Below are 15,788 nucleotides of genomic sequence, written 5' to 3'. Positions count from 1 at the left end.
AGAATGATAAAAATACCTCAGAATTTTCTTTCTTAGTCATTTTAAGAAGAGTGGGATCCTTTGGTCTCTCTGTAAGATGCTTACAGCTCTGATGATTTGTTACCTTGTTCACTCTATCCCTGTCCAGTTTTTCAAATACTCTAAAAGATTTGAATACCACAACTTAAAAATATTTTCAGGGTTCTTACCAAATTATCGTTGTTATCTTAGTCAGGACTTTCCTGTTTGTTTTCAGATGTCTGCAGGCACCTATGCTTTTTCATTGCCATACATTGTTAGGTATATTCAACTTGAGTCACATATTCTTGTTCTTGCTAAGAACTCTTAAATGCAGTTTGCATCTTTTGTGTGGTTGTTTTTTTTTAAACTTCTAGTACCTATTTTAAAATTATTTTAAGAGTGGATTGATTACAAGCATTAGTGATAATAGTATAGGGCTAGATTTTGAGACTAAATTATGTGTGGCATAAAGTGGAATACTTTGGAAAAGCGTAATGGGTTTGCTATGCACTTAAAACATGCCATATGAAATGGAATTCAACTTTCTTCTACTTTTGTGGAACTTCTAAAAATGACCTTCTGATACCTTAGTTTTGCTATTAAAGAAGTACTTTTAATGATAAGCTTTCCTAGCTCTTCATCTGGGAAAATCTGGCTATAATTGAAAATGCTTGATGACCTTTAGCTGAGGAACAGCTGTATATCTACTGCTGTTGAAAGAATAATCTAAAAGCTGAAAAAGGAAATTAAGCGAAGTTAATATTCAGACAGTGGATAGAATATGTGATAAGAGCTGGACAACCACACTGTTCATGACAATGTCTCAATTTTCAGATAGCTTTCTATTGTGCTAGATGTTAATAAAAATCCCAAAATAGGATTGATATGTAAATTTAGCAGGTGATAATTCTCTATATACTTTGGAAAAATCAGCATTTCCAAATGAGATAATTCTTAAACAATCAGCCACTGCAATTATTTTCGTAATGTCTTCTCTATATAGCTGACTAGCAGACTAAAAGGAAAATTGCTCAGGTACATCTCTGTCAGGATTATGTATAGCTATCTTGTTCTTATTTCAGGCTGCCTGTCAGATGGAAATTTAGGAAGGTTATCTGGCTTTGCAGTCTGCATGTAGCAGTGTTCCCAACAGTTAAACAGGCTTTCATCTCTCTGGCTGAGAAGCCATGTCATGGGATTTGGCAGCATATATGTATCTCGCTAGACATTCGTATTTATTGAATCTTCAAATGTTTCATTTACTTGGTCCTTTCTTTTTATGACAGAACACTATTGATGAAATTCTCCTGGTTCCGCTGTTCATAAGAGGGTGTTAGATTAAATGAAACTGTAGAGTATTTTTATTTCACGATTCCCCCCTCTGATTTGCTCTAGATCTGGTCGATGCTTTCAAACCTGAATATGTTGCTCCTTTAGTAGTTTGGCTTTGTCACGAGAGCTGTGCTGAAAATGGCAGTCTATTTGAGGTAATTTTTAAATTTTTCTTTTCTTCTCCCTTCTTCCCTCCCTTTGTTCTTTCCCCCAAAATCAATTTTTTGTTTTATCTTGTCCAGCCTTAAACTTCTCGCTGAAACTAAATTACCATGTATGAGCTACATACTCAGCATAGACAGAAGAAATACTGATCTGGTTGTGCAGTATTTGACAAATACTTCAGGCAATAGTAGCTTTGTCAAGTTCTACTCTGTATTCAAAATACTACCAATTTGATTGTTACAATTCTTATTGTACTCCTTTAAGATTGAAAAGATACCAAAATTCAAAAGACATTTTTGTTCTCAAAATAATTCTAACATAGAAAGTAGCTTGTAGGAAGGAGTAATGATCATTATAGGTATTGACATCAAACTGCTAACTCACCTATATTAGATGGAAACTGTTCTATGTTGATCACATTCAGCTGCTTAACTAAACTGTTAAGTACAACCAGCAGTAGTTCAGAAATTCATAATATATTGAGTTTGTTCTAGAGTATAGTTTTGTTTCCCAACATTACCAAAGCTTTGCTTTGTGACATGTCCTAAGCTGATGGTATTCTTTTTTTCTTGGCAGGTGGGAGCTGGGTGGATTGGAAAATGTAAGTACTTTACCTGCAACTTTTTGTTGCAGGATTGATCTAATTTTTGGAATTGTTACCAAAAATGCAAATTTTCTTTAGACATTTTTTACTCAGGCAAGAAGATGAATAAAAACCTAAGGTTTTAGGAAACTGCTTATATTCAGTAAAAGTCAAAAATTTAACTTCATGTGGAAAAAAATGGTAACTTAGGTATGTGCATTATTATGCTTTTGAGCTAACAGTAACTGAAAATCTGCCTAAGTAACTTGAACTCTTGGATCTTGTGCATAATTTAAAGTAGAATTTGTAGTGTTAAGTATACCTTGCTGCCTTTTCTTGATAACTTTAATTTTTCATGCTGTAAAAGTATCACATGCTGATAAACAGGCGTATTTTTCATTTTTCATTTCATTCTTTTTCATTGCTTTCCTCCATTACTTATGCTTCTATTAAAATACTGGTGTGTAGGCATGTTAAGGCCATGTATTTTCCTTAGTGACTCCAGTGACTAGCTTAAATACCAATTTAAGGAAAACTTGCAGGTCATACTGAGGACTTATGAGAAGAAAAAATATTCAGTGTGTGAGATATCTTGACTTTTTTCCTAAATCCATTGAACCTAGTACAAGCACTGTTATCATGAGCTGCACAATTTTTCAGCCTACATGAGTGTCATCAGAGGGTTGGAAGTAGGGCTGTTAATTCAGGAAGTCATTCTGCTTACTTTTAATTTTTTTCCAACTTAATAATAATTTTGTACATTTCTAGCTAACTTCAAGTGTGCTGTGTAACTGGAATAGTGTTTCCAAGAAGTGTGGCAAACAGATTAAAAGAAGCAGGGTAGCAGCACTCAAAATGTCTTGCTGCCCTTCACAAGCAGTTAGGTTTTAATACAGCTGAAAATCTGCACTTTTATCAAGAGAAAATACCATTTCTCATCATTATAATGGCTATTGTTGAAGTTTCTGATATGAAACTAGATTGTTAATGAGGTACCATTGTGGCCTTATTCATAGCCTTCTGCTAATTAATGGCAAACCCAACATGACTGGTTAAGTATTTGAATTATGATGCAAGTAATCCAGGTCTGTATCCTTATGGAACTAATTTCACATTGGCCTTACCAGTTTCTCTCAGGTTACAGTATTGAAGTAAAACTTCAGAGACCATTTAGAGGTGCTGGCTACTGTCTTTTACAGCTAACAAGTGGTTTTCACTTTTTCCCTGTAGTTTTCCACACTTTCAGAAGATTTCCTAAGCAGTAGTAGTCAGTCATGTCAGAAGAGAAAGTCTGTAGATCAATACTAGCTACAACTTTTCAGTAGACAGAATCCTTAAACTAGTATTTCTGGAGAGTAATAAGGCTATTGTAGCTTCAGTGAAACTTAAAACCAGTGGTATTTCCTTTCTAAATGCTAGTTAAAGCAGTATACCCTTTTAGTCCAGCTGGAAGTTATACTAGTGAGTTACATTGGAGTACTTAAAATTGTTATTATTATTGTACCATCTTGAAGATTGTGGCCTAGAGGAAAGTTGTCTAAAGAAATGAAAAACTTCTTTGTTTGTTACTGGAACTCTTTGGCTGATGTTTCCCATTAGTGCGCTGGGAGCGATCCTTGGGTGCCATTGTCAGAGGAAAGAATCAGCCAATGACGCCCGAAGCAGTGAGAGATAAATGGGAGAAGGTGTGTGACTTCGATAATGCCAGCAAACCCAGAACCATCCAAGGTAAGGGAGACTTTTAAGTTGGGGCCATTCAGCCTAAGGAAGGGAATATTTTTGGGAGACCTTTCAGTACTTTATGGAGGCCTCTGAGAAAAGTGGTGGGACAAATGTATACTGCTGCAATAGGACAAGGTGTAATGGTTTTAAACTAAAAGAGTATCAATTTAGATTAGATATAAGAGAGAAGATTTTTACAGTGAAAGTGGTGAAACACTGGTGTAAATTGCCCAGAGGGGTGATGGATGCCCCATGCCTGGAAATATTCAGGTCTGATCAGACAGGGCTCTCAACAAACTGATTTACTTGTAGATGTAGATGTACCTACTCAGGAGTTGCTGACCTCTGAAGGTCCCTTCCAATTCAAACTACAGTTTGGTTCTGGGTATGTGCGTAAGCAAAGCTTAGAAGAGAATGCTTTCTTTCAAACATTTGCTGAAACTTCAAAATCTACAGAACTAGTGAATTTTCTTGTAAATGTGTTACGTTAATCATTTACTGTTTCACTATGGTCGGATCTTTCTAAAGCAATTGTTGTGTTCTTACCTATAGTATTAAGGCATAATTTATCTCAACAGTTTCTGGAGAAGTGACATCCTTGTCATTGTGAGCATTTAGTGTCAGACTGATGACAGTGTTTTATTTGATTGCACGTGGATGCAGACAGCATAGTGTAATAGAGAGATTGTGTTTTCTTTTCGGACCTGGAATCTTGGTTTTTGGTGAACATTTCACTACCAAAAAGCTCTGGTTAAGCTGTGGGATATATCACATCAAAAAAGTTCTTACTGTGCCTTATGTTCTTGGGTCACATCACCCCATTGGCTGGTGACTGAAATGATTTTCTCTTTTAATGCTTTGTTTACTTTTCTTGTTCCTTGCCAGCATTTAAGAGTGCAGGGCAGGAGGGAAAAATGCATCCATATATACAATGTCAGTTGAATTTCAAAGATACTTAAACACACAGTAGATGTTTAAACCGTTGGTTCAGAAATCCATTAGGATATTTTGTTAAAAACCTTAAAGATATGTTTTTAGGTGCCAGAACCAGAATAGTACACACTTTGTCCTTTGCCTCACATCTTGGCACACTGGGGACTGTAACCTTCCAAACAGTAGTTCTAGGTCACCTCACTATCTTTGGCTTACAGGTATCCTGTTCCAAATGTATGCAAGTTTATACATGTTCTCTTTTCTGCTATGAAATGGTATTTATAACAACATGATTCCAGCTTTATCACTTCTGATCAGTTCTAGGACCTGTCACATGTACTGTGTTACTTTCATGGGTTGCTAGCAGAAAAGTGTTGTAGATGGGAATTTCTTTTCAAGTTGCTTCAACATTATATAGGGTATTTCACATCTGCCAGTTGATGCTATCAGGAGGAAAAACTGAAGAAGATTTTGAACTTCAAGTAGAAGTGCTTACAATACAATATTGCAGGTTTCTGCAGTCAGGGAATCATAAATGTTACACTGGCATGGATCTTCCATGCCTTAGCTTCTGTTATGAACTTAGACCAAGATACAGCTTTTTCCTTCCAGTGCCATCAAGCCACAGATACTGAATAAACACTTGTGCATTAATTGTTGTATTGTGTATTTGTGAGAATCAGCATAAGGGTTGAGAAAAATTCTTGTTAGCTGAATAGCATTTTTAGTTCTATTAGAAGTCTCTTCTACTGTCAAATTCTCCTCTTTGTTGCTTGAAGGTATTTGACTGTGAAATAAAGGAAACTAATCAGCGTACTTGCAGTAAAGATTAAAAGGTACAATACCTAACATCTGCAAGTTAAAACTCTTCCTGCAGATTTCCTTAATTTGAGTAATACGATGGTGTGAAGAGCATTTGTGTACTGAGCATTAGGTGCAGTGAAAAAAAAAAAAAAAACAAAAAGGAATTAGATAAAGTATTTGCTTTTAATGTAGTAGAAAACCCTGTAATATGAGATGATAATCTTATTTCTTGAGTAATAATACTGATAAGAGAAGCTTGACTTTATGACTTTGTATTCTGTACATAAAGCAGAAGGACCAAATAAAGTATGATGCAGAAGCTTCTGAATGTGTGTTGCCGGGTGCAGTAGGTCACAGTTGCACCATGCACTGCATGTTGGTACAACTCCCAACTGTTTTCTCCTTGCCTTCATAGTGTACTACTTGCTCTTGTGTCATTGTCCAATTCTTCCTATTGTGGAAAGGGAATCAGACTGTGTTATGGTAGAGGCAGAGGACAGCCATCCCTGTCTTGCAGACTGTATGCTGTACACAGCATTCTATAGTATCTCTTGCACAAGGTAGTGTGTTGTTCTGCTATCTAGGGAAGCAGAATTTACTGTGTCTATGACGTGGGTGAGGCACTCTGTCTCAAGCTTTTCTTCAGTTGTGAAAATGTTAGTGAGTTTCAGCTAAAGGTCTATTGGCTATTAGAAATTTTTTGTACATTTTTAATTCTCTAGAAGCTATCTATTTACAGAAAATAACTTAAGTGTTCTCATTGTTTGACTTCTGGCACATCTTAAAAGCTTATGTCTGACATAGAGCAAATTAATGTAAAACACACTGAAGGTGTGTGTGTGCATATGTATGCATACTTTGTGTGTATATGAAGAATTTCCATTAGAGGAGAAGTGTTCCAGCTTCAGTGTCAGCTTTCCTTATATGTATTTAAAAAAGGTTTAAACACTTGTGGTGTTTCCTCTGTTGTTAAGGGATATGGTTCATATGCAATGTCCCCTTATTGGAAAGAGATGCTCTTTGTTGTGACTATTTTCAACTTTTATTCTCCAGCTTAGTCTTTTCCTTTTGTCTCCTAATGATTTGCTGTATAATAGCAGGCCATTCTGAGGTGGTGAACACTTAAGGTTTTAGAGTTCACTGATAGTCCAACAATTTTAAAAATACCCCTATGCCAATAAAGTTTCCTACTGGGTTTGCTTCTGCCAAAATTATACCCTTTGGTATAATTGTGTATTTCTTGGGTCTTAGAAAAAAAATTAGAAATAAAATTGGGAATTACTATCCTGTGAGCCTCAACTTTGTGCATGGGAAGGTCATGGAGAACAGGGAGGTGATTTGAGACAGCCAGTACAGATTTACCTACGGTGAGTCCTGTCTGACCAGCCCAATTGCCTTCTGTGACGGAGTGACTCCATCAATGAGTAAGAGAAGGCCTGTGAATACCATCTGTCTGAACTCATCTAAGGCCTTTGACAAAGCCCCCAATAACATTTGTCTAAATTGCTGAGATATGGATGTGATGGATGTTCAGTGGAGGAGGTGTTGGTTGGATGGTCAATGTCTCAATGTCCACATGGTGATCAGTATTGAATGGTGTCCCTCAGGGGACTGTATTGTGGACAGTACTGTGTAATAGCTTAATCAATGACATAGATAAGGGATTGAGTACACCCTCTGCAAACTTGCTGAGGATGCACCGAGCTGAATAGTGTGGTGACACACCTGAGGGATGTCATCCAGAGGGACCTGGACAAACTTGAGGAGTGAGCCCATGGGAACTTCATGAGCTTCAACAATGCCAAGTGCAAGGTGTTGCACCTAGGCTGGGGCAAGCCCCAGTATCAATACAGGATGAAGGCATCAGAAACGTCCCTATGGAGACCAACTTGGAGATGCTGGTGGATGAAAAGTTGGACAAAAACTGGCAATGTGCGCCTGCAGCCTGAAAAGTTAGCTGTATCCCAGGCTGCATTAGAAGAAACATGTCCAGTAGGTTGTGGGAGTTGATTCTTCCTCCCAGAGGTCTCCTTTCCACTTGAAGTACAACATCCAGCTCTGCAGTCTTCAACACAGGAAAGACTTAGACCAGCTCTGGAGCAAGGCTAGAGGAGGGCCACAAAAATGATAAAAATGATGGAACTCCTCTTCTAAAGGGAAGGGCGGAGAGAGTTGGGTTTGCTCAGTCTGGAGAAGAGAAGACTTCAGTGACACTTTGTCTTTCAGTACTTAACTTTTTGGCAGGGACTATTGCAATAGGATGAGAGGTAATGGCTTAAAACTAAGGCTTAATTTAGGTGAGCTATAAGGAAGAAGTTTTTTACAAAGGATGGTTAAACACTGGAATGGGTTTTTTTTAGACAGATAGTAGATGCCCCATCCTGTAAAGATTCAAGGTCAGGTATGATGGAGCTCTGAGCTATCTGATGTAGTTGAAGATGTATCTTAACATTGCAGGGGAGTTGGACTAGCTGACCTTTCCAACCCAAACTAATCTATGATTCTATGATCTCCTTAGTGTTCAGCCAGACACTAGCCAGCTCACCAATTTTATAGTCCACTCACGTCATACATTCTGGAAAAAAGACTCCTTGAAGAGGAGATTGAAGCATTCTGCACCATTATTAATTTACAGGTTACCTTTATACTGTTGATCTTAATTATGACAAATAATTTTGTCAAAAATGCTTGTTTTTAATCTTTAGGTCTCACCATTCAAAGTGATCTTTATATTCCTGTATGTAAGTAGTTTGTGGCTTTGCTAAGTTGAGGAAACATTCATGTTTGCTTGGAGGTCAAGCTGTATTGTCCTGTGAAGGTTTTAAAACAATGTGAAACCTTCCTTTTGTTCATGCAGAGAAAGTAGAAACAGTCTGTTACTTCTCCCAATAGCTCTGTATTGATTTTCTTTTATTCATTTAATGAATGAACAATGGGATAAAAGAGATGACCTTTTAAAAGGTTCTTACAAATTAGAAATCTTGTTTTTTACATTTTCACATTATGTAAGTGTCATAACCTCATGTCATATTGTGACAGAGTTTGTATCCAAAGAGGAAGCTTGTCTTTGGCAGAAGAGGTGACAACATATGTTTGTTTTATAGATGTTCCTTTTCTTCACAAGATTCAGGCCACAAACAAATGTTACGATGATTCTGTCAGTGAGAGTGGTAAGCAAGAGATAGTTTAGGGAAACAGGATTCTGCAAGAGGGCATGCAGTTTATCTTGCAGGCTGTTTAGAGTAGTGCTGTGTGATAGAGCAGCATTGTCTTAATGCAAACAGCAGTGCAAATTGGTATTGGCACAGGGGTTTTGAACTGGAGAGGAGTGACTCTGTATTGAGGTAGTTAAGAAATTATTTTGCACTTCTCTGATTTAAACACATTTTTATTTTTCTGCGTGAGATTCTCATCACCTTTTGTTTGAGTCATTCTAATGTTTAATGTTGATTTTAGCCCTATTAAGCTTCAAGGAATAAATTGTACTTGATGGCCTGCTGTGACCATAGATGAATTCAGCCATGCATCATATTACTTGCAATTTTGTCATTGTTCAGTCTCAGTCTTATTTGCTTTTCTATCTGTCTGATTCAGGAAAGAGGGTAGCAGTCAGAAGATTAGACCTGTCACTTGCATTGCAAATAATTCTCATAAGAGAATCAGTAGTAATTTTCAGATATTTGCTTCTCAGACAGTTGAAACATACAGCAGTCATTATCTTCTCCTTAACACATTGAGATAACTGTCATGGTTGACTGGTGGGTGCAGAACTGATGGAACCTGTGTAGGAATCACTTTTCCTCTACTTTTGTGTGGATGCTTGTAAAATGCAGCGCCATGCTCAATTTGCAGATGTACCTTTACTGTGTTTAAAGGTGAACTGAGAAATACCAGGCTATATCTCATTTGCTGGTGGATGCACATGTTTTGTGTCTGTAACTGGAGTGTGTAATGTATGGTTATCTAAAAGTGAGTTTTTTCCAATTCCTTTCTCTAGAGTCCATAAGTGTATTGAGTGATGCTCTAAGTCAGATAGAATCTCAAGGGAATGTTTCTATGAATTCAACAAGCTCTGGATCAGTGGTCTCTTCTTCTGTTGACACAGTAAGTAAATCTGTCTGCCAGATGCACTCAAAGCTGGATGAAAACCTTGAGCAGAGCAGTGTTGCTGCTCAGCTTGTACTCTGGCTTACTGTCTGCAATAAGGAAGGTGGAATTTGAAATGTGAAGTGAGGAAGCAGAATGAAGAATGTCTCCAGACTCCAGTCTCTATGTTTCCTATTGATCATAGGAAGCTTATGGCTGAATAAGACTGGATAGTGCAGAATCTCAGCGCTTGTAAGGTCTGTTAAGCATCTCTAATTAGGGTGTTATTCAGAAAAGTGGCAGAGCTTGCGTGTTGTTAGGCAGTGTCATTTTACTCTGGCTCCTTCTCTATAGATAATTTTTCCTCATTTCAGTCTTATTATGGTGTTAATTATTTCAGTTGTGGTTTGTTTTACAAAAAATCCTATGCACTGCTGAGAGTGCAGCTGTATGAAGTTAGGTTGTTTGTTCTTGAGGTAGATTGCTTGAAGTAAGGTATAATGCCTTGCATTTGGGTTGCTTGTATTGCAATAGATACATTAATATTTTATGGTTTATTTATTACTCATACTTTTTGTACATGTGACTATAAAGAAAAACCTCAGGCACCAGGTTTGATAGAAGAATTACAGAAAGAATATAAGTTCAATATTAACTGGTTTTGACTTTTATTTTATGCTGACTTCTTATTTCCAGGCAAGCATTGTTGGCCGTAAATTGGGTACCAACGTGTATAAATACACTCACTTGGAGCCTGTTCTATATGCACTTGGTGTGGGAATGTCAACTAAGGATCCAGACCACCTAAAATTTCTCTTTGAAGGAAGTGAAGAGTTCTGCTGTTTACCCAGCTTTGGAGTAATTCCTGCTCAGACGTCAATGTTTGATGGTGTTCCTTCTCTTTCAGGACTAAATATTGATCTTGCAAGGGTATGAATGAGTAAAGTAGCTAATTTTGCTTGTGTGTCATATAACTGAAAGGTGACTTCAGGTAGTTTTTTTGTAATATTGTTAAGTTCCTTTTGTTCTAGAAATGAAAAACTCAGTGGTTTGTATTCTTACATCCTAAGAAATTATTCCTTTATTTCACTTGTATAATTCACTTCCTATGATGAGATGTGTGATGAATTTGATATTCAATTTTACTTTGTGTTCACCTCACTTTTTTAAAACCATAAAGGCTTAAAACTTTATTTGAAAACATTTTGGGGATGAAGTTAGAAAAACAAAAGAATAAAACTTGGGGTTTTTTAAATTTGTTTGCTCTGAACACCTTCTAAAATAGCTGTGTATTGACCTGGGGGAGAAAGCAATCTATTTGTTGATTGTTGTTACAGCATTGTCTTTCTTTATGTAGATGCTACATGGTGAGCAATATCTGGAGCTTTATAAACCATTACCAACTTCAGGTCAGTCCTGTGTTCTGATGTGTTTTTCAGTATGACAACAGTTCCTGTAGCCATGTTGTAAATGGAAACAGGGAAGCTTTGTTTCAAACTGCAGTACTGCATATCCTTTTTACTAGGAGTGGGGGAAAAGAGAGGCAACCTGTTGTGTGCTTGAAGGAATTTTAAAACCGTGGTTTTGAGATCAGGTGTTGCTTTTCTACAGTATACTTAGTAAAGTGTGCATTATCTTTAATACAATAAGCAAATACACTACATACTTGTGGATTATTTGTCTAATTTGATACTAACTACCAAAACTTTAAAATATTTTAATAAGATTGTATCATAAAACTTTGGGATGTTTACCTAAGAATTCTTCAACAGTGATTGTGTCTGTGTACCTGTAAGAGGATAGGATTTAAATTATGTATGTAAAAAAACAAATGGATATCCTAATGAGGAAGCTAATAAGATTTACTTTCCTTCCTGACAGAATTGTCAAGGCATTATTACTGCAGTAACAAATTCTTTTCAGTGATGGCTGAGTTTTCCTAGACTACAATATCTGAGAGTTACTTGTTACATTAATTCAGGATATGCATGTGTCTGGATTTCCTTGCTAGTTTATAAAAATTAAGCTTTTGAGATTGTAGCAAGAAAAAAAAATTCAAGCTGCAAATAAATGGCAGAATTTTTTGTTGAAACAAGAAAATATCTGAAAATTATATTTACTACAGAGAAGTCTGATGATTAGTAATGGATTGCCAGGACTTCATAAAGGTTCTTGGTTTTGCATTCTATAGGCTGATTTATAAACACATGTGTGTCTCTAAAGCAGTAACCTCTATGACAAATTTCAGGGACCCCTGTGCCTAGGCTCTGAGCTGAGCTCCTCTTGTGTAGGACTATGGTTGCTTCAGCCCTACTGAAATCTGTGGACAATCCTTGTGGATGTGTTTAGCTCTGAATACGTGAACTATAGCAAAATTCTATTAAAAAAAAAAACCCAAAAGTTATAAAAATACCCCAAGCAAAACAACACTCAGATCTTCAAACCAAGATTTGCAAAGATTCCCAGACACTGTTGTTATAGTCAGAACGATTGTCATTAATATGACTTTTACAATGCTTATGATGATGTTGATAATAATAATGACAATAATAATAATAACAGCAACAATAATGATAGTATTAGGTAAGGAAGTTAGTAAGATAGTAGGGAAATGTAAAGAGTGATCTGTGAGCTTTGTTCCTGAAGCAAAACCTTACAATGTGTCCATGTTTTGCTCTTACAGGAGAATTAAGGTCAGTTGCGACTGTTGCTGATATTCTGGACAAAGGATCAGGAGCAGTCTTGCTAATAGATGGTAAAATGTTTTATGGCTTTTGATGGAGGTGCTGTTATATTTATTATGCTTCATTTTTAACTAGCTTTACCAATACCTGCCAGCCCTTCCACAGAGAAGACTTTTAGCTTATTAAATCTCAGTGAGATGTGGCTGTGTAATTGTTCTTGGTCAGTTAACCTACTGAAATAGAAACACTTTCTTCCTGTGTAGGTAGAACAATGCACCATGCAAACAGATCAAAGTGTAATTGTCCTTGGGTAGTTAGCATGCTGAAATAAGAACACTTTCTTCCTGTGTAAATAGAATAATGCAGTATGCAAACAGATCAAAGTTCTTAATAATAATACTTTCTCCTGCCTGAAGGTAGCCAGTTTATATTCCGCTACCCCACAGGAAGGGGTGTGTGCCTGCATGTTTGCATGTGTTTTGTGGGTGGTTTTGCAAAAGTTAATTATATTGTAATGTTCTGTAGATCCATCTTCAAAGCAGTGATCTATAAGAGCATGTCCTGCATTCCTTTTTTATGTCTGTATTATTTTATTCTAAACAAAACCCATTTGCTTCCTTTTAAACCCAAGTTAGAGGATGAGAATGTCTCCAGAAATTGACAACTTGCAGTTTTCAGAATCTTACTCTCATTAGGTGTGATTATGCCAAGGTCCTTTAGGAAATTAGAAAGAAGGAGTAGGTTTATAGACTGTGAATTTCTAAACACTGTTAACCTTTTATTCCTTCGGCGGTCAAATAAAATTGTAAAAGGTTTTTTACTGACCATTTCTCATAGCTGTGTTTTGTTTTCATGCTGGGCTAATATGAAACCTGTCTATTCCTGCAACATGCAGAAGTTCTTTTTGTGAGCAGAGTCTCTGGTTTTTAAATTTCTTCCAGAACTGGAAATTAACTTTATTAAAAAAACAGTTCTGAATTCCAGTCTGAATTGTAAAGGAGTGAAATAGATATGAACTGCAATACGAAGCTGAATCTCAGTACTGTGTTAGAAGTCTAAATTCTTCAAAAGAAGAAACAGGTGACCTTAAACTCTGGAACTCTTCTCATGCAAGGTGCTAGTACCACTTTTTGTATGAGTTCATAATCTGTTCAACACATTGGGTAGTCTCAGTAGCTTTTAATACATCATATTTTATGGTACAATTCTATATTTAAATAAATTAATACAGTCTGAGATGCTGAGAAAAATCTAATTTCAGTACTGTGTTGTTGAATGTTTTTAGCACTTTGAATGTTGTCACCATTTTGGTAGCTCATTTTTTTATTTTAATGCTTTCAAATAGATAAAGTTCATGATATTATTTAAAACATATCATTAATCTTCCCTACTAGGAAAGTGACTTGCAGCAGTGCAGTGTGAAAGTGTGACCACTGACAGTTGTTAAAATGAGCTTTGTCAAGTTTCCATCTGAACTTGTCTCTTGTAACAACACATGCCAGTTGTATGAAAAAGGAGATTGAAGACAATAAATGACCTTCCTCTTCTTTGTCTTTCAGTGAATACCTATTGTGGAAAGGACCTTGTGTGTTATAATCAGTTCTCTTTGTTTTTTGTTGGAGCTGGAGGATTTGGTGGAAAACGGACATCAGAAAAGGCCAAGGTAAATCCACACATATCCATATTTAAAAAAAACACCAAACACATAAAGAGTTCTGTTATCACTGCAAGAAGAATATTTGCTATATGAACTAGGAAGTATAAACTACCATTTAAGCAGTGTGGCTGAGCAAACTCAGATGGAACTTAAATACTTCTGTTCACTGCAGAGCCTGAGTGAAAAGGTACTGTTCAGGTCTTGGGGAACCAGTGGTTTCTTTTTGAAAGTTAAGGAGAAAAATGAATTGATAAACAATATACAGATGAAATATTCCTACACTGAAATATTTGAAATGGTAGAATATCCTAATGGGAAGCAGTATTAGGGTTGTGCTTGCAGTTTCTAGAAAAGATCTCTAGGTGTAGCTCTTTCTAAATCTATGTGTTTGTATGGAAGAGGCTTGGAAAGCATAAAGAGGAAAAGAGAAGTAGCATTATATTTTGGAGCTGAACTTTCCTGTTTTCAGAGAGTTAGCAAGTAGCAAACTTTGTCACATGGACATAGAGTGTGTATGTCAAAATGCTTGAGGTACCTGACACTGTCCCCTTCAATGCTGTGTTTGAGAGTAGTGTCAGCTGTGACTTCATGTTGTTACTGTGAACTAGAGCCCTGAGGCACTACAGTAATAAACAGTTGAATAAGAGGTTATGTTAAGCACAGTGGTTTTGAACATTATTAATGAAATACCTAGGTTTCATGTATCTGAAATACTGTAGGTGATGTTCTTTGGGATTTTTGCATGTAAACTTAAAGGTTTTTTTACTTAAATCTGTATAAATTATACAGAAGTTTTACAATATATAAACTTCACAAATCGGGTACTGAAATGCCTACTGCTTTAAAGAGCCTATCTGTAGTATAAAAAAATTCACAGGAAGTTGTTGCAGACAATGTATCAAGGTCTTTGAAGGAGGCCTTAATTGTTCTGCAGTCAGATTTTATAAGCAGTGCATGTAAAAAACCCTGTTCAAGGCAAACCTATTGTGATGACATCAGTGAGTCCAGTGTAGTGCTTTGGCACTTCTTAGTTAAAGATTGCACTTCCAGCAACTGCAATTTCTTCACTCTATTTAGTGAAGTGTGAGAATGTTATATACATTATTTTACAGTTTAACATTTGAAGAATACCTGTTTGAGGAAGCTCCTTCCCATGATTAAAAAAAATCCCCCTTTGAAGAATACCTGTTTGAGGAAGCTCCTTCCCATGATTAAAAAAAATCCCCCAAGTGTAGTCTCATTAAGACAAAAATACAGCAATTTCAACAGAGGCATTGGCATGCAAGAGGCCAGTTTTCCAATGGTGAATATTCCTGTTTTTTCCTTGAAGACCTTCCCAATTAAAAAGAGTTTCATGCCCCTCTGTGCAAAAAGAAATTCCCAGGGTGAACAGACATATGTTGTAGTGTTTCTTTTTGTCACTTAACACTTTTGTTGTATTTGAATATTGTATTGCAAGTCAAGAGGAACGGCTTTCCAAGTTGAGGTCTGTGGTGAGCAATGTTTTGTGTAAGTCATATGTCTCTTCTTGAATTGAGGGTTTCTTGACATGTGGGTAGAGGGGTTTTGTTGATTATTCACATGTAGGTTGGTTTTAATGACTCAGTAGGTCAAGCTGTATTTCTTTAAACAAGCTGGAAATAGATTGGTAAGTCATGCTTGTTTTGAGAGCGTATTTAGGTAATGTTCTTGTTATCAAGCTGATTGTGTAGGTCCACTGTGATTCTCTGAAGTGACAAGAGGAGTGTTGTTATCAAGTCTTCCACCCAAGAAGTGATCTTGCTCTGTGTTAATAAATAGGGAAGAGCCTTTGCTTTTGTTA

The 15,788-nt window shown here is 36.5% G+C and overlaps 1 protein-coding gene across 1 annotated transcript in view; it reads left to right on the top strand.

Moving 5' to 3' along the window:
* HSD17B4 (hydroxysteroid 17-beta dehydrogenase 4) overlaps nucleotides 1–15,788 on the top strand; it is a 69,898-nt gene that overhangs the window by 12,820 nt on the left and 41,290 nt on the right. Inside the window, exons 9-16 of the mRNA XM_053968921.1 lie at nucleotides 1,396–1,487; nucleotides 2,074–2,098; nucleotides 3,680–3,808; nucleotides 9,537–9,643; nucleotides 10,322–10,555; nucleotides 10,983–11,034; nucleotides 12,309–12,380; nucleotides 13,869–13,972. Of these exons, the coding sequence (XP_053824896.1) occupies nucleotides 1,396–1,487; nucleotides 2,074–2,098; nucleotides 3,680–3,808; nucleotides 9,537–9,643; nucleotides 10,322–10,555; nucleotides 10,983–11,034; nucleotides 12,309–12,380; nucleotides 13,869–13,972 (815 nt within the window). The remainder of the gene's footprint in view (nucleotides 1–1,395; nucleotides 1,488–2,073; nucleotides 2,099–3,679; nucleotides 3,809–9,536; nucleotides 9,644–10,321; nucleotides 10,556–10,982; nucleotides 11,035–12,308; nucleotides 12,381–13,868; nucleotides 13,973–15,788) is intronic.

This window comes from Vidua chalybeata, chromosome Z, assembly GCF_026979565.1.
Source record: "Vidua chalybeata isolate OUT-0048 chromosome Z, bVidCha1 merged haplotype, whole genome shotgun sequence".
In the NCBI taxonomy this organism is placed as follows: Eukaryota; Metazoa; Chordata; class Aves; order Passeriformes; family Viduidae; genus Vidua; species Vidua chalybeata.
The sequence above is the reverse complement of the archived record's forward strand: the minus strand, read 5'-3'. Positions and strand labels throughout refer to the sequence as shown.